This window comes from Vipera ursinii (genome assembly GCF_947247035.1).
Source record: "Vipera ursinii genome assembly, chromosome: 2".
NCBI lineage: Eukaryota > Metazoa > Chordata > Lepidosauria > Squamata > Viperidae > Vipera > Vipera ursinii.
In genome coordinates this window covers 55855508-55882028 of record NC_139513.1, presented here as the reverse complement: position 1 = coordinate 55882028, position 26521 = coordinate 55855508, and the positions used below count along the sequence as shown (strand labels likewise).

The 26521-nt window shown below is 39.6% G+C and overlaps 1 protein-coding gene across 1 annotated transcript in view; it reads left to right on the top strand.

Moving 5' to 3' along the window:
- NCKIPSD (NCK interacting protein with SH3 domain) overlaps window positions 1-26521 on the top strand; it is a 114439-nt gene that overhangs the window by 53488 nt on the left and 34430 nt on the right. Inside the window, exons 2-5 of the mRNA XM_083354318.1 lie at window positions 9292-9404; window positions 10415-10610; window positions 17116-17203; window positions 19989-20587. Coding sequence (XP_083210444.1) covers window positions 9292-9404; window positions 10415-10610; window positions 17116-17203; window positions 19989-20587 — 996 coding nt within the window. The remainder of the gene's footprint in view (window positions 1-9291; window positions 9405-10414; window positions 10611-17115; window positions 17204-19988; window positions 20588-26521) is intronic.

The window sequence follows — 26521 nt, the reverse complement described above, 5'->3', positions numbered from 1 at the left end:
AGATAGGAAGATTCAAAAGATAAGACTCCTCCTGTAATAAAAGACAATTTCTGATCAAAACTATTACACAAGAACAATTTGAATTATGTAGAACAACTATGTTTCCATCTGCACCTGAAATAAAACAGTCCATTTTGGGTTATGTCTGGTATAAAACATCCCTAATATGGATATTTTTTGCAAATTTTATTTTTATTTTATTTTAATTCCATTTATATCCCGCCCTTCTCCGAAGACTCAGGGCGGCTTACAAGCTTAGCAATAGCCTTCATTCTATGTATATGCCTGCTTATTAGGGCTTTCACACACACACCCCAAGTGGCATTATTACAAAGTCAGCTTAATTGCCCCCAACAATCTGGGTCCTCACTCAAATACACCCCTCCCCCACACACACATAGTTGTTCTGCTTCTGGGCAAAAATATGATACGCCAAATCTCTGGCGTCAGACACATGATGATTGTGATTTAAGATTTACTTCTAAATGCATTTTAAAATTACTTTTAAGAATAATTTGTTTGCATCCATTTTTGTTGGAAAGTGATAGTCCCAGAATAATATCCTTTTCAGGGAATAACCCCATACATTTCCTTAGTTAACATAGTCGTGTATTTTAGGAGAAGGCAAAACTGTGCCCTTTAGATCAGAATGAAATGTATTCAGAGAACATCTCAAGGTTTCTTTAAAGTTTGTGCTGATATCTTTAAATTTTACAATGACAGCTTTGTAGGGAGATGTGCAGACTGCTCCATTGAGCCCTTCAATTCTCTTCCGCTTGCTGCTAAGAGAATCCTTGGGATTCGGATCTCTAGTTTACCATTCTCTTTGTAAATTTTTTTTCTCACATCTAGCTAGGAAAAAAAAGGTAACTAGTGGCGCTTCCTTTTGTGTTTGTCCCGAGTGACAAAAAAGTGCCTTTCCGTCATTAGTGCTTTATTAAAATACACATAGATTTACTTATGTACCTCATAACTTGCAAATGGTATATTGCTGCTTTCTTCACGGGGGACTCTTCACAAGTATCCAGCCTCGCCGCTGGTTTCATTGATCCCTTTCTCTCCAATGCCTGCCTCTGCAGCTGGCCATTTTGGTTGCTGACAGGGGATTGTGTGATGGCAGGCAGCTTTTCTTTCATAAGTATGTGTTGATGTTGGCTATTGATCAAGCAATAAGCCAAGTTTCAGCTAGAGAGTGAGGTCATTTTATTTTTCCTCTCATTTCCTTTCCTGTCAAGTCCATGCATCTGTCTAAGGGGCAAATACCACAGTTTTGCAAAGAAATCTTTTCTGCTAGTATGGCCTTTTGCATCCTTCCTCTTTCTGCTAAAAATGAAAAATAATATATGCTTCTGCTTACTGTGTATCCATCCATACTCTTAATTTGCATGCAATGATGGAGTAGAAAAAGAAGATGTGGCTTTATAAGGAAGCTGTAGGAGGCTTTATATATCATCTGATTTAATCTAAGTGCAGAATACTAGTTTTAATAGGTTACATAGAAGCTGTTATATTATATGAAATGGTAAGATGTATTGTAGATATCCTGAAGGAAAGGAGGGGAATGTAAGTCTAACAAATGAATAATTTTATCTTTTAGTTAACGTGAGTAGAAGACAGCATAAAATATTTTAGTTAAGTAACAGGTTTACTATTACTGTTTACCATTTACTAAGATTAATTCTTCCAGGAGCTGGATGGGGGATGTTGAAATAATATTTAAATTGCTTTTCTGTAACCAGAGTACAGAAAAGCAGTTTAAATATATTGTTTGAGAATTTGGGGACTTTGATATGTAAGGCACCCCCATTTTTAGAAGGGCTGATGGAAATCATGTTGGGATTTTGATTTATATCATTTTGATTTAAAAGCATTTCTGTGTTTGAATGGAGGTAGTATTACTCATTTCTTTGAGCTTCAGTTTAATGAACCTGGCCAAAGTGACTTTTCAACTAAAATGTCATCCTTGCTATTGGCCATATGGTTCTAGCTGGTGTTACCCAGACAGCCACAGAAAGAAAAAAGTTCACTAATTCAGAATGTTAGCATTTATCTAGGTTTATTTCAAGACAGAGTTTTTGAAAAATTGTTTACTATCAGTCAGGATTAGCAAGGTAAAATATCTACCTGACCTCACTACCACAACTGAGGGGATAAGCATGTATGGCTCTCATAAGATCCAACAACATAAACTACATAAATAAACCATCAACCTATCAAAAGAAAAGTCAAATATATTTCATTCAGTTTATATGAAAAGTTCGGAAATAAACCTCAGTTTGGTTATCAATGACAGACACTTGCAGATACAGAGGTTTTATTATGCACAAAACTACAACATTACATTACTTTTTGACATAATCGCCATTCAAATTGAGGCACTTGTCGTAACGTCTTATAAGGTTTGAAATTCCTTAATAGTAGTCGCTTGGCGCCAAATTTGGAATATAGAAGGGGGTGATAAAAACGTCCCAACGAAACTGTTTTAAAAGTTCTTGGGTGTGCCTAGTAGGGTGCAGGCGAGCATTGTCGTGAACCAACAACACACAAAGTGGTGCCATAGAAAATCCCACCAAATGTGAAGATGCCAAAGGAGTACTGCTAGTGTGAAGTTCATGGAGCGTGTTTCGACCATCAGTTCAGAAGTCTACTGTGAAACGTTACAAAAACTCAAGATGAGCCATCCATGACAAGCGTCGGGGCATGCTGACTTCCGGTGTGGTGTTGGTTCACGATAATGTTCACCCGCACCCCACTAGATGCATCCAAGAACTTTTGCAGCAGTCCTGTTGGGATGTTTTTGATCTCCTCCTCCTCCCATAGCCTAGATTTGGTGCTGAGCGACTACTATTAAGGAATTTCAATCCTTATAAGACGTTACGACAAGTGCCTCAATTTGAATGGTGATTATGTCAAAAAGTAATGTAATGTTGCAGTTTTCTAATGTGTATAATAAAAGTTCTGTATCTGCGATTGTCTGTCACTGATAACCAAACAGAGGTTTATTTCCGAATTGCCCTCGTAAGTTAACACAGTGCACTTTCTGCCTCCAGTTTATCATAACAGTGACTAGGGACAGCTTGGTATTTTAATATATTCCAGTTTAAATTAATATTTAATAATTATTCACTGCAATGGTATATTTCCCCATAAGAGAAGAAGCTTGATTATACGACTCTTACTCTCTTCTGAATACATGTTCATATTGGCCAAAGTGACTGACTCCGCCCTGACTGTTGAGGTAATGGCTACAGGAAAGAAGTAGAATTTCATGCATGAAGATAAATGCTAGCTCCTTCCGTATACTACTAATTTCTTATTAATCTTTTCTCAGACAAGTTAGGAGATGGAAATCCTTTTTGTTTCAGAAGCCTGTTGCAGTAAACCATTTGTGATATTTTAACTGCGATTAGTTTCCTTAGCATTAAATGTTGTCTCTGCCTATAATATGCTTAAAAATCAGCCATTAAAAAACAGCTTCTGTTTGCTTGTTTGGCTATTCTACATTATCTCTCTGTTTAAATCATTTCAGTGTTGCACATCAAAACAAAAAGGATATGAAATCATGAATTCAAGTGACCATGTTTTGCATTAAAAATAAAAAAAATAAACTTAAACTGGGCAGCTGACTCAGGAATTCTGGGAGTTGAAGTCCATGAGTCATAAAAGAGCTGAGGTTGCCTACCCCTGAACCAGGCCAATGTGATTTTGGAAAATGTTCTCATCTTTTGATCTGCTGTGGTGATCTAATTCTGGTACCTTTTAACTGGAAACACTGAAGGAAGTGGCATTTAATAGGATAAAGCCCCATTTTTGTAATGTGCAATAAACGGAATGTTTCATTTAATCTTTGCCACTTTGATTTAAATTTTAATTGGGGTTAAAACAGCAAAGCAAGTTTAGAACTGATAATGGTTAAATATTATGTCTGCACAGGACGGCATGGTAAAAAAGAAAAAAAAACGCCACCCAGATGTTTGCTTGCTGTAGCTAGTCAGGGAAAACATTCAAATTGTTCTTGACATGTGTGGCACGTTATTGCAAAACCCTTTCCCCAATATAAGAAGCATCTTGCTTTTAATTCATTACGTGACCTTTGAAATGAAACAATTTTGGGTCTGTGCTGTTTCCTCTAAATAGGGAGAGACAAGGAAGAAGTGGAATATTATTGTGTTTTATCTGGCCTTCCCAAAGGAAAGGAAAACTTGGTTTGAAAGGTAAATTTTTCAGGGATTTGTCATATCTGCAATAGGCCCATTGCCTTAAATATGTAAATTACATGCAGAGTGCATGCCTGCATCCGTCTTTGGTTCTGTCAGCACAGCCCATAAGATCCCATTTGTCTAGAAGAATGCTTTTCTGAAAGATATGATTATTCTAGACTGCTGAACAAGTTGTTTTATGTGACTGGCATTTAAACAACCATGGTGTTTTGAAGAATGACATTTAGAGAAGTACTCTGCAGGAGTAATTTTTTTATGTGTATTGACAGGAAGGAGGGAATAGAAAAGAGAAAAATGGTTGGGGGCTGGGTTGTAGAAAATTTTTTGCTATTGCCAAATAGCATATGTCTATTGAAGCAAGACAGCCCTAATTTAGGTTGAGTTGCTGCTACCTCCCTTACTATATTGTCAGCAAAACTGGGACAATTTTGTTTTCCATTTAAAAGGTAATGGGGAGGGGGGAATCTTCCCTTCAAGAAAATACACTATTTTCCTGAACAGTATCAAAATCTGAATCATCTGTAGTCTGAAGGCTGTGAGCAATGACTGCAAGAGGAAGGAGGATTTGATTTAGGATGAAGGATGAAGATAGCTTCTTCAGAAACATTGAGGAGCACCTTGAATGCTTCTGTGGGTTATATTGAAAAGATATCAATATTATAAAGCTCCGGATGGCACCTGACCTTCGCTCCTTCCGACGCAGTCTGAAGACCTACCTATTTGAGCAAGCCGGCCTGGCCTGATGGGGGATGTGTTGGGGTTTTAATGGGGATTTTTATATTATTATTGATTGTTTTAGCTGGGCTACTATTTAATTCTTTTTAATTTTTGTATTCTGTATTTTTATATATGCCCTGTTCACCGCCCTGAGTCCTTCGGGAGAAGGGCGGTATACAAATATAATAAAGAAAGATAAAGATAAAGATAAAGACAAACTCTTAGGTGGCAGAAAATGAACCTCATCTTCTTGGTGATAGTCTAAAGCAAAAACCTAAATGTGGAGATTTAGGGACAAAAGAATTTTGTTTCCTCTTACTATATTTTGTTAGGCGAGTTCAAAATTGATTCATTTCTGCAATTTCACCTATGCTGGCCTATTAAAAAAACATAACTAATGTATAAGTGCACTTGAATAGGGTCTCTATAAATTCAGTGAAAGTCATGTGTAACTCTACAACAAATCTGGCTGAAGCCATCCTGCTCATTCTAGGTTGCCACAAGAAAGGGAGGGGGTGCAGGTTTGTTTTTTTTTTGCTAGTCTAAATAATTCTGTCTCCCATGGGAACCAAGGTCATTCTGTCAGTTAGATTGGAGGGCTGGGCATTTTGTTAGAAAGCCCGCCAAATCATTCTATTGGGGAATGTAGCCATTTGCATAGCACTGGAGTGGGAAGTTTGACTTTGTAATAGTATAACTCTTTGCAGGGAGTTTCAGACTTGGTTTCATTTTTGACTGTGCTGATATTTTGTAACCAATGAACATGTTCTTTGAGGAAACCTCTAGCCTCGGAGTTCTGATTTTGTTGGTCTTAGCATCGGAACCATGACATCATGTCAACTCATATTATTAACCAGTGACCACCTTTGCAATTTCCAATACTCCAGTATTAAATTGCACTAGATAATCCTATGACCTGTTGGGTCATCATTTGAGAGAAAGGTAGTGCAGTATAATGTCACCAGAATGAACATTAAATTTTAAGCTGACCTACTATTTTTACCCCAATCCTGGATGCTCCTGTAATAAGCTAGGAAGAGTATATATCATAAATAGAAAAATAATTGTAGTGACAAATGAACATTAATAATAGGATAATATTTACTTACCTAAGATCACAAAATAACCATGGGCAGGCAAAAAAGTAGTGGGAGTGGGAGCAACTTCTGACTTCCTGCTGGCTTTCCCATTGACTTTGCTTGTAGGAAGCTGCAGGGAGCATTGGAAATCATGATAATGGGAATATAGGAACACTGCATCTGCCACAATTTTGCAAATACAATGTTATAAAAATGTTATTGCCACTGGAGTGATGGGTCCCACATATTTATACATTCTTTAAGATGGATTTTAGATATTTTGATTAAAAAATTATTGAAGTATAATGCACCATTTGGATTAACTTGTGGGTACAAACAGATAAACACAATGAGAATTTAATAATATAGAGATAGAAGGTTCTGGTCATATTAGACTGTACTACTTTTCTATCTTAGAATGACCCAACAAGTCACAGGGTTGTATAAAGGTAAAGGTTCCCCCGCACATGCGTGCTAGTCATTTCCAACTCTAGGGGCCAGTGCTCATCTCCGTTTCAAAGCCGAAGAGCCAGTGCTTGTCCGAGGACGTCTCCAGAAAAAATAATATCTTTTAAAAAGATGCACTGTATTAATGTTATATTAGTAGCTTTGGAAGTATTGTGTGGCACTTATTTTGCAATGTGTCACAGAAACACAGCTCAGGGAAATTTCAGTTGAAATATTTAATGAATGAATTACTGCAGGAGAGATAGTAGGAGAACCAAAGGAAATCTACATGAAATGAACTCTAACATAGATATTTTGAATCTCTTAATTGGTTATTTTAGCTGATAAACATACATATACTTACATAGAGCCGTGTTGGCACAGTATTGCAGGCTAACTCTACTCGCATTGCCAAGAGTTTGATTTCTTGGATCCTGACTGGCTCTAGGTTGACTCAGCCTTCCATCCTGCCGAGGTCAGTAAAATGAGGAGCCAGATTATTAGAGGCAATATGCTGACTCTGTAAATCACTTAGAGAGGGCTGTAAAGCATTGTGAAGTGTATATAAGTCTAAGTGCTATTGCTGTATTGTTCTGGAGAATGGTGCATATAATTTGAACTTGGTCTTCATGGAACAATTATGGAATCTCATAATGGTGTTGAAAGATGAATTATAAGCAACATGAGAATTTTTTTTAGATGAAAACGGCATATCAATCAATATTTTTTGTATATTTTCCATGAAAGTTGTTTTAGATAATTTCTTTCAAGTAAGAGAAATAATGTTACATCAATACTGCATACTGCTTTCCAAATATTGTTTACTGCTCATTGTTTCCTTTCAACCTTATCTTCAAGTTCAAAGCAGTTACATTTTATTTTATTTATTTACTTTATTACATTTATATACCACCTTTTCCCGAAGGACTCAGGGCGGTTTACAGGGTGATTAAAAACAAAAATACAAAAGTTAAAAACAATTTTAAAAATTATATCCATCCCTGAACAAATAAAACCCCAGTTAAAATTAAAATTAAAATTCAGATTCTCAGCCTGGGCCAGAGAGCTCGAAGAGCCATGTCTTCAGGTCCCGGCGGAATGAACGGAGGTCGGGGGCAGTCCTAAGCTCTACTGGCAGCTGGTTCCAAAGGGCAGGCGCACCCACTGAGAAGGCCCTATCCTTGGGTGCCGTCCGCCGGCAATCTCTTACCAGTGGCACCCTGAGAATACCCTCCCTGTGGGAGCACACTGGACGAAGGGAGCTTGATGCCGGCAGCAGGTGTTCCCTCAGATATCCCGGACCCAAGCCATTTAGGGCTTTATAGGTCATCACCAGCACCTTGAATCTCACCCGGAGGGCAACCGGGAGCCAATGCAGCTCGCGGAGTAGAGGTGTTACATGGGAGTATCGGGAGACCCCCATCACAACTCGCGCAGCCGCATTCTGCACCAGCTGAAGCCTCCGAGTGGTCCTCAAGGGCAGCCCCATGTAGAGAGCATTGCAGTAGTCTAAACGGGAGGTCACGAGCGCATGAGTGACTGTGCGTAGGGCATCTCGGTCCAGATAGGGTCGCAACTGGCGCACCAGGCGAACCTGGGCAAAAGCCCCCCTGGTCACGGCTCCTATATGGTCTTCAAAATTGACTCGTGAATCCAGGAAGACGCCCAAGTTGCGAGCCCTATCAACGGGGGGGTAACACCTCACCCCCCATCGTTAGAGATGGAATAGACTGGTTAGCCCGAGATGCCGATATGCACAGCCACTCAGTCTTGGCGGGATTAAGATGAAGCCTGTTTCTCCCCATCCAGACCTGGACCGCCTCCAGGCAACGGGACATCACGGCGAGGGCATCGCTGGGTTGGTTTGGGGTGGAAAGAAAAAGTTGGGTATCATCATTTACAGTTAGTCTAAGAATGTGTACAGGATTGTCATTAATTCAGTTCAAGATGTATTGAACTGTAACTCATAAAACCCTACTGTCTAGAAATTGTGTGCATTGAACCTATCTATGTGAAACCAAAGTGGGGAAGGCTGATGATAGGCCATGGCTGTTCAGTGATTAAGATTTGCAATGTTACTTCAGGGCAATATAAAGAATAATTACTGTTTATTGTTTCAATATAAGTTTGAAATGTAAATAATAATTTGGTTCAAAATGTGTTGCATAAACATTACATTAGCTAAATGGCTTGCTTCTGAGAATAGTTATTACGCTCTCCAGTGCTGAAAGTATGTACAGTTCTAGCCACTAGGTTTCTTTCTTGGCTAGGATATGGAGGGAATCTAGTCCTTTGGCTTTTCCAAAAGTGAGCAGTGATAGCAAAAAGAGGTAAATATAAAATTATCACCTATCTTACAATGAATGTAGAAGAGGCAATTTGAATGTGAAATTGATCTGCAGAGCTGCTTTGTACCTCTGAAGTTTTGGTATTGATCTTCATGTAATGAATTGCAGGGACTCCGGGGCCTAGGATGTGTGAGTAGAACTGTGATATATATTCCACTGCTGTCAGAACAAATGTTTTTTCTATTCTACCAATAAATCTTAGACAGACAAAATCCATTTTGTATACTGAAAAAAAACCACCCCGTTCATTCGGTTTATTTCAAAAGAATTTCTAACAAATACCTTTATCAAGTAGTAAATGGAAATGGATTTTGTTATAAATGAATACTGTGGATTATAACTACAAAAAGATTGGGCCTATTTCAGAGGCTGCCTGTGCGACAGATTTAAGATGGCTATATTTGACAATCCCATATTGTTATTTATAAACCTTGATGGGAAGATGAATATGCTTAATGTGACAAATTTTGTGTTCCTTAGGTGCTAGAACAAGATGTGGTTCTGCAATCTATTGACAGAGCTATTGAAGCCATTCATAATGAGGCAATGAAGAATGGAGGGAAATACAACTTGGAACAGAGGGATGTTCTTCAGTAAGTAAAACAAACAAGACATTCATCACAGTATGAAAATATATCTGAAAGAAAATGCAATTAAATCTTATATTGTCATAATTAGAACTATGTTAGGTATTGTAAGAGATACTGAGCTGGCTCTCTTTCTTCCATTCATCTTTTCTCCATGTAGCACTTTATTGAAGTCAAATGGTATGGTGATGTCTCTATTTTTTAACATCTGGTTTCCCCCCTGGAGCACCTTTGTTTCCAAAGAATTGAATATTGATTTGCAGACCAGTGTTAAGGTTTGTGAAGGCACAGCATAATTTGGAAGAGTGGAAAAGCAGAAGGGAATGATTGAAGATTAAGATGGATGGATGAATGAATGAATGAATGAATCTAAGAGAGAAAGCAGTAGTACGCTGGAAATACAACCAAAGAAAGTTAGAGATAAATGAGATTAAAGGCTAGGTATGGAAGAAAAGAAAAAAAATGAAGTGCAGGAAAACTCAACATACAGAGGATTCATTGATACAGCAGAAGAGTGTGAAGCTCTTCGAGAATCAAATTTGCTGTAAATAAACTTCTCAGGTGACTATTTAAATTATGATACCACTAATTCAAAAATCCTCTTAACTGAGAACATGATGACTTACAGTGGAGCTAAATGCTCTGTAATCTAAATTAAAAGTGGTTCTCTAAAGCTAAAAGCATCTGTGATCCATAAATGCTTTTAAAGTCTTCATCAATCCTGGCTATTAGGCATGTTGGTTGAGACTGAATCTAGTAACATTTGAAAAAACCACCAGATTGTCTCCATCTCTGTTGCATTAATCCTTTGTAGTTGAATTTCCTCATAGAGCAATAAGGAGCTTCTTAGTTCCCTATACCTTACTTCATATAGGTAAAGGAAAAAGCTTGATTTATTCCTTGAATTAAAAAAAAGATGCTTATTATGTATACAAATTTCAGCTCATTGTATCGCTGATATGTTGGACATTCTTGAAACCTACCTTCTCAAGTGTGATTCTTTGTTATGTTATCAGAAAGTTGATCCATCATCGAAAGGAAACAGTCTCCCGCAAAGGCCATTCACCGTCCACTCAAGGAATTACTCCATCCACTAGTGATCACCATCTGGACCTAGCCAGGCAGCCCAATGGTGTCTGCAGAACTGGATATGAACGACATCATAGTTTGCCTAACAAAGACATCCAGGATGAAGAAGGTGACCTTTACCAGGTAGTGCCTTTGCCATATTTATAAGTTTTCTCCAGCATGCTCTAGGCATGCAGAACCAATGACTTAAGAGGTATTAAGATGTACTCTTTTCTTGCTCCTGAATAAAGAAAAGGAGCGAGTAAAAACTACATTTTATGTACTGGAGTGAACATCTGTTAATACATTTTGTATATCTTGAACCCCATGGATTCTTTGGGGACATTTCACCTACTGACTACCTGTTTTGAGCGTTAATGGAGAATAGTGTTTTCATTAGTCTTACAGTCTAAGACCAGTCAAAAATGAATGGTAGCAATGATGCCTTCTTACGTTTTGATTATTGCAGATGATGAGTTTTGCAAAAATGGCTGTTTTATGTTAGACTAGGCTGGGGTGGTCTAGAATTTTAATTACTGCTTTTTTACGTATCTCCAGGATTGGAATTTGTCAGCGCTGATCAGGATAGCCAGCAGTCTCACAATGCCCTTTTAAGGAGTTGAGTGTGTTGCAGGAATAAATGTTTTACGTAGTATGCTACTGCTTATTGTCTCATTGTCTTCTGCCAATACTCTCCAAGTCTTAGTTAAATGTGAAGAATTTAACTGATTTATCTGTTCTTCATTAGTATAACTGTGTGGCTGACTGAGTGGGAATTCTGAGGGCAGTAATTCCAGCCCATCTGAGAGCACCTGATTGGGAAACGCTGCCCGATATACGTTTTGTTGTGAATGTTAAAGTAAACTAAAATTCAACTAAAAACTGAATGCAGAAAAGGTGAGACGGAGAGCGTCTCTCCCCAGTTACATCAGGCAGTCCCATTAGCTCTCAGGAGAAGGCACATTGCAAGTACCATTGGCTAGGGATCTGTACCTGGTAGATCCCAGGAGATGTGCCTTCTCTGCTATGTTTCTTAAGAAACATCCTTCCCCCTGAAATTAGATTGCCTCCCCTTTTGATTTTTCAAATCAAGACCTGCTTTTCCTGCGAGGCCTGGGGTTCCCCGGGAACCAGAAATTTGTCTTGGTAGCTGAGGCGGCCATTTCTATCCTCCCTTCACCCAGGGTTAGTATTTTTGTTTTTTTAATATTATTTACTGCTGTGATTCTTTTTTGTTTTTAGATTTGTATCTGTTTATATTAGTTGTTTTATTTATTGTTGTGTCCCGCCCAGTTGCCCTTGGTAAGATGGGCATCTATATAAATTTGATTAATAAATAAATGACAGAGTTTTATATGAACATTATTTTCCGTATATGTATTCGTTAGTTCTGACGCTAATGATATAGCAGGGAAATCAGTCCCTCCAAGGGACAAGCTTATATCTTAGTTAAATGAAGGCCAGCTCTTATGATTGGAGGTACAGGGGAATGGGGAAATTAATGTTGATGGAAATTGATGGAACAGGACCTGTCGCCTTCCAAAATAACTTCTTTTTGAGTGTTGACATCTGCACCCAAGAGAAATAAACTCATTTAGCCTTTGGGCTTTTTTGGAAAAGAAGATAAAAGCTAGATAGATTTCTTCATGGGAAGAAAAATGAATAGCATAACTCGTCTGCCCATCTCCATTCCCTGTCATGATCCTTTTGTATCAGTGAAACTAGCATAGCAAAAGTGCATTGACAAATAATGGGAAGACCATTACCTATAATCCAATTTGTGAAGGATTTATGGCCAATCTCTTTTCAGTATATTGCAAATAGAATGTGCTTTGCACTATGATAAATAGACGACGTACTCAGAATCAGGGTGAAATATATTTGTATTTGGGGTGGGTGGGTGGGTGTGTTTGTGGATGATATAATTTTTAAACTTCAATCTCTTCACTCTAATTTGAAAAGTGGTTTCCTAGCTTTACTTTTAAACTTCGTGATTGTTTTCTAAGCCTGTTTCTGATTAAACTGATTAAGTGTTATTTGCTTCTGGGAAAAGAATATGAAGGACAACAAATCCCCTCTTTCTGTTAAAATCATTGAGTCAGGGTAGTAGGGTTCGAAGAATTTTGAGTGCTTACAGAATGTGTAGCCTTTGAGGCAAATGCTTGTTTCCAGATAGTTTGATAACACACCGGGCAGTTTTCTCAGGCAAGAGAGAGGTGCTGTTGGGGAACTAAGGTTTAAAATGCAAATACTTTTGATCAGCATGCATTCAGGCTTCAGCAAAATACAATTTGGATATCTGGGAACATTTGGGCATTCCCTCACACACCCACCCCCACACACACTTTCTCCCCAAAAGGCCTTTCTGGCTCATAGGGACATGATCAGCCTAAGTTTACACATTCTTAGGATTGCAGCAGTTCAAGAATATGACCACTTGATCTGGTCTCATAGATGAAGGTTTTTAGACCAGGTTGATAAAAGGAGAAGAAAATGGACAGGAGGAAACACTGTTCTACTCTAGTGTTCCTCTTTTTATTAATTTATTCTGTTAAAATTTAAATTTAGACTCCGGATGATTATGGACAGCTTAAACTTTAAAAAAGCTTTAAAAATTAGAAAAAGAATCATATCTGTCCAGAAAAAAACATGCAAGCAAGCAAAAAAATAACCAACATGGGCCATTTTGCCTCAAGACCTAGGTGAACAGCCAGGTTTTCAAGGCCATTCAGAATATCAGCAGAGTGACAACCATATGGATATCTGGGGGAAGCTGTTTCAGAAGGCAGGTGCTGCAACAGAGAAGGCAGCTGATAGGTGACCCTGTTTAATCAAAGGCACCTGGAGCCATACCCATTCTGTCCAATGCTACTGGACAGGCAGACACTATTGGAGACAGATGGTCCTTCAAATAACTAGGCCCTATGCCATGAAGGCTTATAGGGACACTTTGAATTATACAAGGAAGCCAGCCAGCAACCGGTATGGTTCATAAAGCATTGGGATCCCATGAGCATGCTATGGCTCACCCATTGCTGCCTGCACCACTACATTCTGGACCAGCTGTAGCATCTGAGGAATGAAGATTAAAAGCAATAAAAATCCAACATTAAATCAGGGACATGAAGAAAAACTACATCTACATCCACTATACCTATCCAATAATTAGTGGGGGCACACATCATCCTTTTCTAGATAGGAGTTGCATTTATAGGAAAGAATCAACCAGAACATGCCTAGCCCAAATACACACACACACACACACACACACACACACACACACACACACACACACCATAGTTTTGTAGATAGGCTTTTTGATCCAGCCATCATTTGTAAATCTTGACAGCCAGAGTCAAGTCCCAAAATAGGGCTCTCATGTGGGATATGCTGCTCCATCCAAAGTAAGCCTCACATCCATCCCTGAATCCAGTTTTCTCCTTACTAACAGCACCACTCTTAGTCTGATTTTTGTTGTTGTTGTTGTTGTTATCCTTCATCCTGCTCATGTGTTGAAAAGTGGTGATTGCTCCTGTGGAACTAGATAAAAGAAGCAGTAGAGCTGGGTGGGTCAAATATAGTGATGGCACCCTGCGCCAAGTTCTAAATAAGTTCCAAATAATCTCCCCAATAATTTCCGATAGATGTCGAGCAAGAGGATATGATAGAGCTTTATGGGACACCGTAACACCACCATCTGAATGAGTCCTGGCAATAAAGACTGGAATCTCTGCAAACCAATTTCCCTAAGGCCCAAATTCTTCAGATGTCCAACTCCCTCAGAATGATACCACGGTCAGTAGTATTGAAAGGTGGCAAGAAATCCAGGAGAGGTAGCAAATAGCAGTCCTTCATAGTAGGCCAGGTCAGGAAACAGGAACTACTGGAAGTCTTCTTTATTGTTATAAAAGATAACAGAAAGCCTGACAGAATTTTTCTTTCATTCTCTCTTATACCCAAGAGAATCAAGGTGGGCAATCCTGAGTGTTCATCACGTCCTGTTTTTCATGGCCAGGCTCATGTTTTCCCAAGGGCTGCTACCTATCTTCCTCAGGGCTATCTCAGTATTCCTCCACACCAGTGTTGTATTTCTCCTCACCTGGTTTCCAATGTACCTCATTCACTGGAATGGGCAAAGCCTTAATTGAAGTGGGTTTAGATCAGGGGTGTTACATGACGTGTCGCAATGTATTGTGACTTTTTGCCCCTTGCCGGAGCTGGAGTGGGTGCAGTTTCTGTGTGACACATCTTGCCCTCAGGCCAGCAGTTTGACACCCCTGGTCTAGATAATCACTTTCATTGTCCACCTTGAACAGCACAGTTATAGCTTTCTCAACCATCTTATTCAGAAATGGAACATTAGAACCTGGCTTATAATTACAAAACTCCTTGAGGTGCAAAGAGGACTTTTCAATAAAGATCACATAACTTTCTTTTTTAAGTAAGTGGCAAGACTTTCCTGGCTGAAAAAGTCATTAATCATTTCTGGTAACCGTGTGTGATTCCAGTGTGACTAATTAGTTAGCCAGGTGGGGAAAGAGTTGAGCAAACAGATGGTGGGCCTTAACTTTTCCACATACTCTGTCCACATTCTCAAGATGTATTAAGGAATTGGAAAAAAAAACATCCATATGAACAGGACCTATAATCTGCCCCAACACTAGAATTTGTAGCAAATTCAGTCTTTTCTACAAAAAATGATGGAAAATTGCTCTCAGCATGCTTCTAGCTGTTCTGATTCCCTTCCCTCAACATCTTAAGGGAAGAAGGGTTTTGAAAAGCCTTTGCAGAACTCTTTGGTGCAAATGCAAGAGAGGAAAAGAAGAAGTAAGCCCTCTCTGCCACATACACTGTCACAAAATAGGATTGCAAGGAGGCCCTGAGGAGGACTCAAATCCACGTTAAAATCAAATTGTGCCCAGATTTTCTGCAACAGTACTCCAGCCTACTATCCGTCTGCTTCATCCCTTTCACAGTCTGCTGAGCCAAGATGTCATGTGAGGTCTGTTGAAGGGAAGAGGGCATTTAGGAACCATCTAACTCAGGGGTGTCAAACTGCAGGGCAAATGTGTCAAGTGCCGACCCGCAGCTCCAGGAAAGGCGATAAAGTCCCAATATGTCACGGGACATGGCAAGTTTGACACCCCTGATCTAACTCCAACTGTCTTGCTAAAGCAACCACAATTTTGGGTTCAATTACAGACATAAGTCGAGGACTACGCGTGTACCCAAGGAACTCCATGTTTCATGGTTGGCCATGTTTGTCAGTACTGATGACAGACTAGGCTGGAAATTGTGAAGCTGCCTTCAGAAAAGTCTCTAGATCCATCAACCCACTTGGGTTAGACCATCTGAATTAATTAATTAACTCAGCAGAGATTTATAGCACTGTCAGTATAAAATCAAACAAAGATTGATCTGTTCATGACAACAAAAATATACCTAGCTTCCCTAATTTAAGAGAACACACCAGTCAAATACAACATTAGAGGACTGGCAAACACAACATTAAAAATCTATGTATGATTAGCTGTATGCATGGGACCAAGATTTCTAGTTCTCAAAAAACCATCCAACACAAGATTATATGTGTGCATTTGTGTGTGTGGTAACTCAAAAGAATCAGGCTGCTTTAAGGGGGCAGAGGACTTTGTATCTGAGGGTAAAAAACAAAATTCTGGTCTACCCTCTGGGTGCTGAAAGGACAAAGGATTAACTGAAGGAGATGCTGGGATAAGCATAACCTTTGGCTATGGGACGTAAGGATTGCCTAGATCAGGGGTGGGGAACCTTGGCTCTTTTATGACTTGTGGACTTCAACTCCCAGAATTCCTGAGCCAGCCATGGAACTAAGTGTGTGTGTGGGGGGGAAAGAGGCACAGAGATTTGAAGAACGGAGGAAGGTGAATAGAAAACTTCAGTACTGTCACCAGTGTTAAGATGTTTATGTAGTGCCAGAGAGAAACATCTATGGTAGTCCATCTTGCTGTCATCCCTTCCCTCCAAAATAAGAGAGAAAGCCTTGCTGTCAGTATTCCCATCCCTCTTTGCTTCTAGAAAAAGTATAAGGCTTGAGAAGTGGAGTAACTAGAGGGAGCGCTGCACACCACTGGATGCTTTTCTTGTCATGAGCCTCTGCAGGGAACGATGCAATCGTAAATGGCCTTTCCTACCCTGAGATGCTTTCCTCAGTCTAAATAATAAAATGGCTCTGGATGCATTAACGTGAAGGAAGCCTGCACAAATCGAGCTTTTGTCCTTTATCCTTTCACAAGGATAATTTGTTGCCTGGATCACTCCCAGTGCCTCTAATGTGCACATGGCTTGCTGCCTCTGCAAAGGGGCTGAGTGCGATAGAGATTGTATGTGTTTGACAGTTCAGTGCAACAGGAGTGTGGTGCTTTGTTGAACATAGCAATTAAACACGCTGCTTTTTCTGTCTTAAAGGAGGGAGGGAGCAGCACACATTCCTAGGTTCTGCTAAGCTCATAGAGGAGGCTGATTATTAATGCTATCCTCTAGAGGCATCTTTAAGAAATGAAAAGAGCGCTATTAGGACAAATTTGCTATTGCCTAGAAAAGAATGTTTTTGACACGCTACCATTGCTCTCGTTGATGACATGGATTGTTCTAAAATGCTTTCTTCTAGATTTCTACACAGCCCTGCCGTACCACTCCTCTTATTCCTCCCCCACCAGAGAAACGCAAGAATGTTCAGAGAACTGCGCCCATTAAAAGTAAGAAATTGTCTTGCAAGTTGGTGATATTGAGGATCAAAGAATGCTAAATCTGAGCTTTACTGGCTTGGCAGTAAGTGGCTCCTTGTGCTCTTCAGGACAAAGACAAAAATACTAGACATTAAATAATATACTTGGGTTTTGTTTTTATGTTGTGAGTTAGCGAATTGGCAGGAAATGGAACTTCACCAGAGATGGGCCACCTGTGGTCTTTCAGATGTTACTGAATTCCAGCAGAAAAGTTCACAATTCTTAAAATTTGTACATTTCAAAATAACACATGCAGAGTGGAGTTTTTTGGAATTACAATTGTTCTAATTAAATTACATTACAGTCTGATCAGTAATGTGTCTTAGGCGTATCTTTTTTTCCTGAATTTAGTAGAACTTGTTTCTAAATAAAGATGCATAAACTCAGGCTGTCAGGCTGAAGCTTCCATTTTATTTTGTACATTTGCTGATCAGGTGAAAAATCTAAACTTTTTTTCCTGAAAATAGAAATTCCTGTTTGTATGCACAACCTGATAATGCAATCCTGAAATTTATTTTCACGATCCAGAATTGGTCACAGCATATCTAGGAGCAAGCATCTGAGAGGAAATGTCATTAAAAACACATTTTTCTGTTTCCTCTTCAAAGATAAATGATAGAAGGAACTGCTGCTGTTCCAACTTTCAATTAATGTGGCCTTCTGGCACTTAGGAGAAAGCAAATAGAAGATAAAAGTCCACAGTATCGAACTACCCCAAATGAGGAACCTGACGCAGATGCCTGTATGATTTCATCTGAGGTGAAAGATGATACAAAAACATCCATATTCTTGTATAAAACCAAAAGTACAGGATTAGGAGCACACAATAGTTTGCAAATTTGGCCAAACCATTCTAGGCAGATCAGGGCTCAACTCAGAACCTTTTGTCCACATCATTATCCACCTTGTTGACAAGATGTCCTACATCACATTCACAGTAAAACTGCATTGGGAGAAGATGGAGAACACTAACGTTGGAACAGCGAAATAGAAGGAGCCTTTGGTTTAGGATCAGATGAGGTCTGTGCTTCTGGATATGTCATGTAAACAGTTATTGTACAGGGGCCATTCATGTTGCAGGCAGGAGAACATGAGAATGACTCCAAAGTTAATCAAGTGTTAGAATCAGTATTGTTGGCATTTGTCTACAGAGGGGTTTTTTCTTCTGCAGATAAACAAACTGTATCTTTTTTTCTGCCTTAAATAATTTCCCTTGTAACTATGAAAGACTGGCTGAGAGAAATATTTGGTGGGATGGGAAGATAAGGAATAAAACACAGGAAACACAGACAGAGTCTTAAATAAGGCAGTTCAGCATTTAGCTTGTGTGCACAAATAAGCACTGCTTACTTGGAGTTTGGCAAATATGGCAATTTATTGTTGCAAAATACAATAAGGAAGCTGTATTCTTCAAGTTGGCTGAAGGAAATAGATGGTAGAAGTCTAATTCATTAACTTTTGATTTATTAGGCACATTGTCCATGCACTGCAAAAGTTCTCACTGATTAATTCCACTCCTTAACAATGCTGGCCATGTAAATGCAGACATTTAGAGCTCAAGGAAAGAGAAGAATGGGTTTGGTGTAGTATTGGTAATCATGGCTCAGTAATAATGGGAAAGGATCTGGAAAGCCTGAAGAATGTCATTCCCTCCTTGTACTGGTGAGCAGGAACGGCCTTAAAGACAAGACAAAGAGACACACCAAGGGAAGGTTAGACTTGCAAGATTCTGTTAATGTAACTCGGGTGTCAAACTGCCGGCCCACAGTTTGTATCATAGCAAAACTGCACCCACCCCATTGCCGGCAGTGCCAAAAAAAAAAGTCACAATAAGTCACGTGACATTGTGAGTTTGACACCCCTAATGTAACTTTATGATAAAGTACAGTTAGATTTTCTGGCTGCATTTCCTGTCTGCTCTACCTCGGAGGACTGACAGCCAGATCTGAATGAAGCTCTTCCCAGATGTATTCTTTGGTTAGTCTTTGCAGCAATAATTGCTGTAGCTAAAAGTTCACTTTTCTGCAGAAGTTGTTGAAAGTGCTTTGGTTGCCTAACTGGGCTATGTAATTAAAACAATGCAACAAGTCAGCATGAGTTTATGTTTCAGCTACATTCACAAGAAATCTCATCTGTACTTGATGAGTGCTGAAGAATTGGATTTATCATTTCTCTCTCCTGGGAGTGAATGGGTCATCAGCATCTGAGCCACAGCTGTCAGGGGACATGTGGATTTTAAGTCTTAAGGTCAGATGAATGAGGAAAAGGAGTCAATTGCTTTCAGCCAGATGTGAACCTCTGCTTTTAGGCAGGCCGTGTACTATTTTCTTCCTTGCTCTGTGAAGGCAGTTGCATAAAGAATCGAGATATATTTTTAGCAATAGGCCTCTTCTCTCTCTTTTAATGTCTAATAAATGATGCTTTATTCAAAAACAATATCTGTATGAATAAAATGAAAAGTATTGCCTAAAAAACTCCACTCCTGCATGGATAGTTTCCTAGAAAAGCATGAAAACGCCTTTCTATGGAATAGACTTCTCCCTTGCTACAAAAAGATTGACAATCAGGAACACTCAAGAGACAGTTAATACAATTTTGCTTTGAGATAAAGGAACCAAGAAAGGTAGTTTAACTACTCTGAAAGCTTCCACACTAAGATTCTTAATGAACTCTGCTGCTGCAGTTGTATCTTTTTTTTAACCATTCTCTTTTCCTTTGATTTTGTTGCTAAGATATGTCAATTGTTTCCTTTCAGATGCAATTGGAATCCCTTCTGGGTCAGTTTCTAGCGCCTCTGCCGAAAGCACAACTTCCCTGGATACCTTGTACACGGGTTCAACAGAGTCAGGTCTCCCTACTGCTACGCCCAGCCCCAGCAATACTCCTCCCCCTGTTCCTAGCAGGAGTGCCCTCACCATGGGACCCTCCAGCTTAGATACTAGTCCTGCAGTACAAAGAAAACATGGGAGTGCAAGCAAATCCCCCCAGACCAAAAGGGCTGCTCCACAGCCTCCTGCCCAAATGGAGGCTTCAGATGCAGGTGGCGAAAAGACCTCAGAAGCAAAGAAGGCCACACCAGCCACATCTACAGGGGTAGAAAACATTGGTTCTCTTTGCCTGGAAGAGAAGAAGGCAGCCAGTGTAGAGGAGGTGGAGCAAGAATCACCTGGCCTGGTAACCACCGTGCCAAAGACGATAGGGGCTGAGTTGATTGAGTTGATCCGCAGAAACACAAATCTCAGCTATGAGCTCTCCAGAGTTGCCATAGGGGTAGTAATTGGGCACATTCAAACTTCTGTTCCAGCCCTTAATAGCATCATGGAGCAGATTCTCATCTCACTGGTAGAAAGCAAGGTAGGAGACATGTTTCTTTTTGCCTCCGTAGAATATATGTTAAGGCAGCAGTCCCCAACCTTTCCAGCTTTCTGGACCGGGGGGCGGGGGAATGGTTCCAAGCAAACAACGGGCAAGCAAGCAGATATGCAGCTACATTTACACAAGCGGAGGGCACACATACCCACCACTCACACAAATGGAGCTTTGTGCACACGCACACTCTGCTGCTCGCACAAGTGGAACTGTGCACATACATGCGCTTGCTTGCTGCTTCCACGGCCCAGTTCCAAACGGGCCAAGGCCCAGTACTGGGCCAGGGTTTGGGGACCCCTGTGTTAAGGGCCCTGTTTCCTGGCTGTATTGCCAACTGACCAAGTGTCTTGCTCCTATGTATATTTAATCTGGATATTCCTCGTGTCTTTAGTGATTTTGCTGTTTGTATTGTTGTAGAATGTTTGTAGAGTGAGCACCTGTTACTCATCCCAGCTTCTGCCAACCTAGCAGTTCGAAAGCACGTAAAAATGCAAGTAGAAAAATAGGGACCACTACGGTGGGAAGGTAACAGCGTTCCGTGCGCCTTTGGCGTCTAGTCATGCCGGCCACATGACCACGGAGACATCCTCGGACAAGCGCTGGCTCTTTGGCTTTGAAACGGAGATGAGCACCGGCCCCTAGAGTCGGAAACGACTAGCATGCATGTGCGGGGGAACCTTTACCTTTACCTAGAATGTTTTTAGTATTTTTAATTGTATTTTTTTTCTTTTTGAATTATAAACTATCGAGAATCATTAACTGAGATGGGTGGCTACAGAAAATGAATGAATGAAAGAATATATAAATAAATAAAGCAGTGCCAATTTGGATTGTTTAGGAATTGCTCTGCAACCTGGAAAGATGAACAAATGGGTTGCTTAGGGGGAAAAAACCCTTGGAATATATGACATTGTAGACCTAGAAAATATGGCTCCTGATATAAGTTGTTTTCTGCTTTCTTCGTATGCTCAAAGTTATCCTAAAGAAAGAAAAGAGGCAATTTTCCTAGCATAAGGAAAATTTGGGCGACATTAGTATGTAATTCCATATTATATTCTAGAGAAAGTTTCTGTTTTGTTTTGCTTTCCTCAGCTGATATGAAATGAGCTGAAAAAGATTGTCACTTGATGGTTTTGGGAACAAAAAAGTAAGAGGAGGAGGAAGTGATAGTAGAATAAGATCTTCACTACTTAAGGGGATTGTGGTGGCTGTTAGTTCAGTGTAAGACATTATATAGTGCAGAGGTCCACAGCCTTTTGAGCACCAGGGACCAGTTCTGTGGAGAGAGGTTTTTCTGCGGACCGGAGGGGGTGTGGTTTCATGTACTGCCTGCATCCCGCGGATGGGGCTTTGCTTGTTTGCGCAGACCAGTTTTTGGCATGCCACGGCCCGGTGCCAGTCCATGGACCAGAGGTTGGGGTCCCCTGATATAGTGCCTGTAATCTCTGTGAAGCTTTATATGTCAAGGTTGTATCAAAAATGGAGTCGCTCCTTTCTTCAGCCAACACTCTGCCTCTCATCTGATCAACTCAATAGAAATGGAAGAGCCTTCATGCCTTTAGTCGTTGTAGTTTTTATCTGTATTGGGATAAAAATGTTGCTCTACTTTACATTAATCCAGACTCAATCCTGGATTATGTATATGGTGCTGTATAGGTTACCTATAGTAGCACAGTAGTTACCATACTATGAAATATCTCTCATAATTGATCAGGGCTTAGCAGTGTTGTATGATCACAATAGGTCAATTGGTGCCAGGTCACCGTCATGAAGATGCTCTGATTTTTTTTAAATAGTAAATTTCTGTTTTTTGTTTTTTCAAATTCATGCAATGTGTGGATTGTCATCCCAGAATACTTTTTCCTTACAGGTAAGTTAAATCTGCCCTGGGCAGAATGAGAGCCAAAATATTTCTAATCTGTTTTTCCAAGTGAAATAAGAGATCATCATTGATTAAAGCTTTTCTCTCCTTTGAACTAAATCTCTCACCTTATGTTAGAGAATCATATTATATTCTTTAATTACTTGTATCCCTTTATTCTGTCCTCCTACTTTAAATTAAAAGTCAAAGCGCTACTTTACTAAATCAATTTTAAAATCCATTACTACAGACTTATTCCCAGTGTGCTCTTTTGAAGGATGAATTGCTCAAGATTTGCCTGGTGGTTCTGTGCATGCATTAGAAAGATAAAGGGGTACAAAATACATTCCAATCTCTAATGCTGTGTGTAGTATGCTAGGGTACCTAGCACAAATTCTCTAGTGGAATTATTACTTTACTTCTCTAATTTACATACATCACCTTAAATGCGGCAGGGATGAAGACGAGCTAGCGAAGATATTCAGTTCTGATGTATGACAAGAATATAGGAACAAAATTCCAGCACACCAATTTTCCCCAATGTTTTGGGCTTCTATTTATCTCCTTCATTGATTTTTACAGTAACATTTTAGTCCCAAGTGGCTGATGTAAGGAGAATGGAGTTCCACATCATGACAAGGGGCTGAAGGTCTAATAACACATGAAATAAATTCTTGGGGTGGTAGCCTGGGTGTCATTGTGTGCCTATCCTCCTGCCTCCACACTTTTCATATTAATACAGAAATATGGCAGACACATAAGAAGGCATCTCCCATCAGTCAGCTAAAAATGCTAGGCCTACATCCATCCCCCATTTAATAAATGCCCTTTTAAATTGTACCTTTTACAGTTGCATGCAATCCTTAGTATTTTGGTTGTGTACTGTATCTAACATATATCTGGAGGTAGGATGGAAATGTATCTACAGAAACTAGTATTTATTGAATGTTTGAATGGAGTTTGAAACGTTCATTTCTCCAATTTCATATTAATTCTTTTGCCTCCCCTTTTATAAGTTTGATCATTGTTCCTCTATGTAATCCCAACAGTCCCTTTGCTTGCAAAGTCTGTTGCTTTCTTCATCTTAGAAAAGTTGGTTGCTATCCAGATTGGCATGGAAGGCACAGCCAAGACTCGACTTAAGCTCAGTAGACTTTGCTATCCTTTCCTTTAAAATATGGAATACACTTGCAATTATTTCAGCTGGGGAATAAATTATGCAGAAGTTGCATCAAAACTCTCTTTTGAGAAAGTCTTTAATGTTCTATTTCTATGCAACATTTAAATCTATGAGTTCTGGGTGGAGCTGAATGCAAAGTCATAATAATGCATTACTGGCAGGCTTCCCTTATTGCAGCTCATGCACTATTCTGTTCTTATGAAATATTCCTGTTAGAATACTTCTGAGCATTGCTGCCTGCATGGAAGGAAAACAAACAGACCTGGAATTGAACAAATAACATGTTAGGAAATACCTATTATAGATTGCCACTCTAAATAAGAGTGATTGTCAGGGCTGCCACATTTGAAGCAAAAAGCAATACACATTTGGGGTTAGCAATCATTGATACCCAATTGAACTGCTCTTACCTGCAGGTACTTTGTGGCTCAACAAAGGAGAAAAGCTGTATGTGCTTGTAAGTCATTGATGAAGGTTTGCAATGAACCAAGAGTGATTATTGTCCAGTAAATCTGGGGAAAATTTTGATTGCTAGTCCCAAAGATGGTAAAAATGCATGAAAATCAAGAAAGCATAATAACATAGCAAGATGGTGGTAGACAAGGAGGGTCTCATTCTTTCAAATTCTGCCGCTTTCTGCAAGCATTTGCAGCATTGTTCTGTATAACACGTCTGCTATTCAGTAATAGTTATAATTCCAGAGGTAGAAGAGAAACATCCTGTAATTACTCCATCCTGTTTACATAGAATTTTCAAAGAAATGACCCTAGAGAGAAGCTCAGTAAATTGAATTAACTGTCTGTCTATCTGCCATGGTACTGTTAAGCTGTGCTACAGGCTTGAGGTTGGAATGAGATGAAGGCACCTTTTCTTGCTTTAATCATACACATTGGTGATGTGGATGTCAGCAGGGAGGGAGAAAGAAGGAAATCATATGCTGCCCATTCTTAAATTCCTCTTGTTGGAAGTATCTCCAGTTGTATGTTTCTTCTAAAGATTTGTAAAAAGATGCTCATGCTTAAAATGCTCCTTAGCCTTCTGGAGTAATGAGGAAGAAGATTGAGAAAAACACGTAGAACAACTTCTGCAGGAATACAGACAGCTTGGCACAATGGAAGAAGCATTCCATCTGTTAGTACTGAAAATGAAAAGAGAGAACATTCCCTAAATAATCATATTTTCGGGGGGGGGGGGAATAAGATGGATTGTTTCCAGCATATTGTTTTCCCCTCCAAATGAAGAAAGGCGTACCCAAGATTGCTCAAGACAGATCTTGGTTTTACCTCTTCTTATAGTTTGTAGCACAGTCAGCCAGATGTTCAGACTGGATTTGGCATTTTTCTCCACCTATTGAGTACTTCCCAAGCACCTGGGTTAGGCAGATGTGCTTTCTAGTCTGGTGCCTTAACTAAGGTAAAGGTAAAGGTTCCCCCGCACATGCGTGCTAGTCGTTTCTGACTCTAGGGGCCGGTGCTCATCTCCGTTTCAAAGCCGAAGAGCCAGCGCTTGTCTGAGGACGTCTCCGTGGTCATGTGGCCAGCATGACTAGACGGCAAAGGCGCACAGAACGCTGTTACCTTCCCACCATAGTGGTCCCTATTTTTCTACTTGCATTTTTACGTGCTTTCGAACTGCTAGGTCGGCAGAAGCTGGGACGAGTAACAGGCGCTCATTCTGTTACGCGGCACTCGGGATTCGACCTGCCAAACTGCCGACCTTCTGATTGACAAGCTCAGCGTCCTAACCCACTGAGCCACCGCGTCCCTGGTGTTTTAACTAGTTACCTTAAATATACTTCCAAAGGCGTATTCTGATTCCTGGGATCTGCAACTATAAATAACTGCCGGCTGCTTGATTTGACCCCAACTACCCAGGGAATTTTGAGAGTCAAAGTCCAGAGATCTTAAAGTTTCTGAGGTTGAGAAACAAAGCCCTAAGGAAAGCCCTTTCCTTCCCCAGGGACCCCCTTTAAATACCTTTTATGGCCATGGAGCACGGCCACGGATTCCCAAGAATTAACTCAAGATTTAAATCATAGCATTTCTTCAAGCCTTCGTGGGCTCCCTGTGATGACATCGTGGCCCCCGCAGGGGTCCGCAGATCTCAGATTGAGAACCACTGCCCTAAGGAATATTATATGCCAGCAGTTAGAAAAGAAAGCATGCTAATAGAATGATATTGTTTAAGACTGTTTCTGGGTGGATTTATTTTAGAAAATTGATGGATGAGGGATAACAAGAAAATAGTTTTGAATGAGAATAGTCATCCCAAAACTAACAAAGCAACGAACCTTACTTATAATGTTAATCCAGGTTTTATTTTATTAATTAATTATAAATGGAGTTATTACATTCAAATTCATCTTTAATTCCCTCTAAATAATCATCATCAAAGCCATACATTAATTAATTAATTTTGATGCTGGATGTCTGATGACCACTTAAGGTTCATACACATTAATAAAAGATTTAAGGTTGGTTTTAAAAGCCTAACATGTTTCTTTTAAAAATCCTAGTTTCCTACTTTTTAAATATTTCTGCTGACAGATAGTTTTCAACTATCCTTTGTTAGATTCCTAAAATTACTTGCAGGGATGTGTAAGATTGTATTTTCTGCCATACTCTTGCAGAATATTGGATTTTATCATCTCTTGGGCTTCATATAGAGGTGAAACATCTTCAAACCATATTTTATGTTTTTCCTGTTCTGACATATTCTGTTACCAAGAATTCCAGCAATATAAAAGTGGCACAGAAAGATACTATATTTTTCCCTAGAAATGTCATCAAGGGAAACTAGCTCGTATTGAGAAATTAAAACATTCCAATTATATAATCTTCTATGTGAGTCCACAAATGACTCTTTCATTTTTATGACT